The 313-nt window shown below is 43.1% G+C and overlaps 1 protein-coding gene across 1 annotated transcript in view; it reads left to right on the top strand.

Annotated features, from left to right (window-relative positions):
* Window positions 1-313, top strand: part of LOC119586132 (mitogen-activated protein kinase kinase kinase 7-like) — a gene marked incomplete in the record, with an annotated part of 88,760 nt that overhangs the window by 12,747 nt on the left and 75,700 nt on the right. The window contains 1 exon segment of the mRNA XM_037934824.1: window positions 4-152. Within this exon segment, the coding sequence (XP_037790752.1) occupies window positions 4-152 (149 nt within the window).

The following is a 313-nucleotide window of genomic DNA, read 5'->3' as shown; positions in this document are numbered from 1 at the left end:
CAGATTCCTATAGGTCTCCATGTATTGGGTCAAGTACAGGGCACACTAGCAGGGATGTGAGTGAGTTGAGCACCAACGATACCGCTGGTGATGGGCTCACTCGGAGCGCAATGTCTCATAATAGTATCTTGCTCTCAGATTTTCAAAATGCAGTAAGTTGAGATTTAGTTGTGTTTGTTTTATATACCATAATTTCTAGGACAATGCTGCTATGTATTTCAGGGGCCCAGGCCCATATTTTTTTGCAAATATCTTGCACGTGAAGAGTCAGATCTGTATGTCACTCAAGAGTTTTCTGTTTCACACCCTGCCC

This window comes from Penaeus monodon, chromosome 21, assembly GCF_015228065.2.
Source record: "Penaeus monodon isolate SGIC_2016 chromosome 21, NSTDA_Pmon_1, whole genome shotgun sequence".
Lineage (NCBI taxonomy): Eukaryota > Metazoa > Arthropoda > Malacostraca > Decapoda > Penaeidae > Penaeus > Penaeus monodon.
Note: the sequence above shows the minus strand (reverse complement) of the source record. Positions and strands in the feature narration are given on the sequence as shown.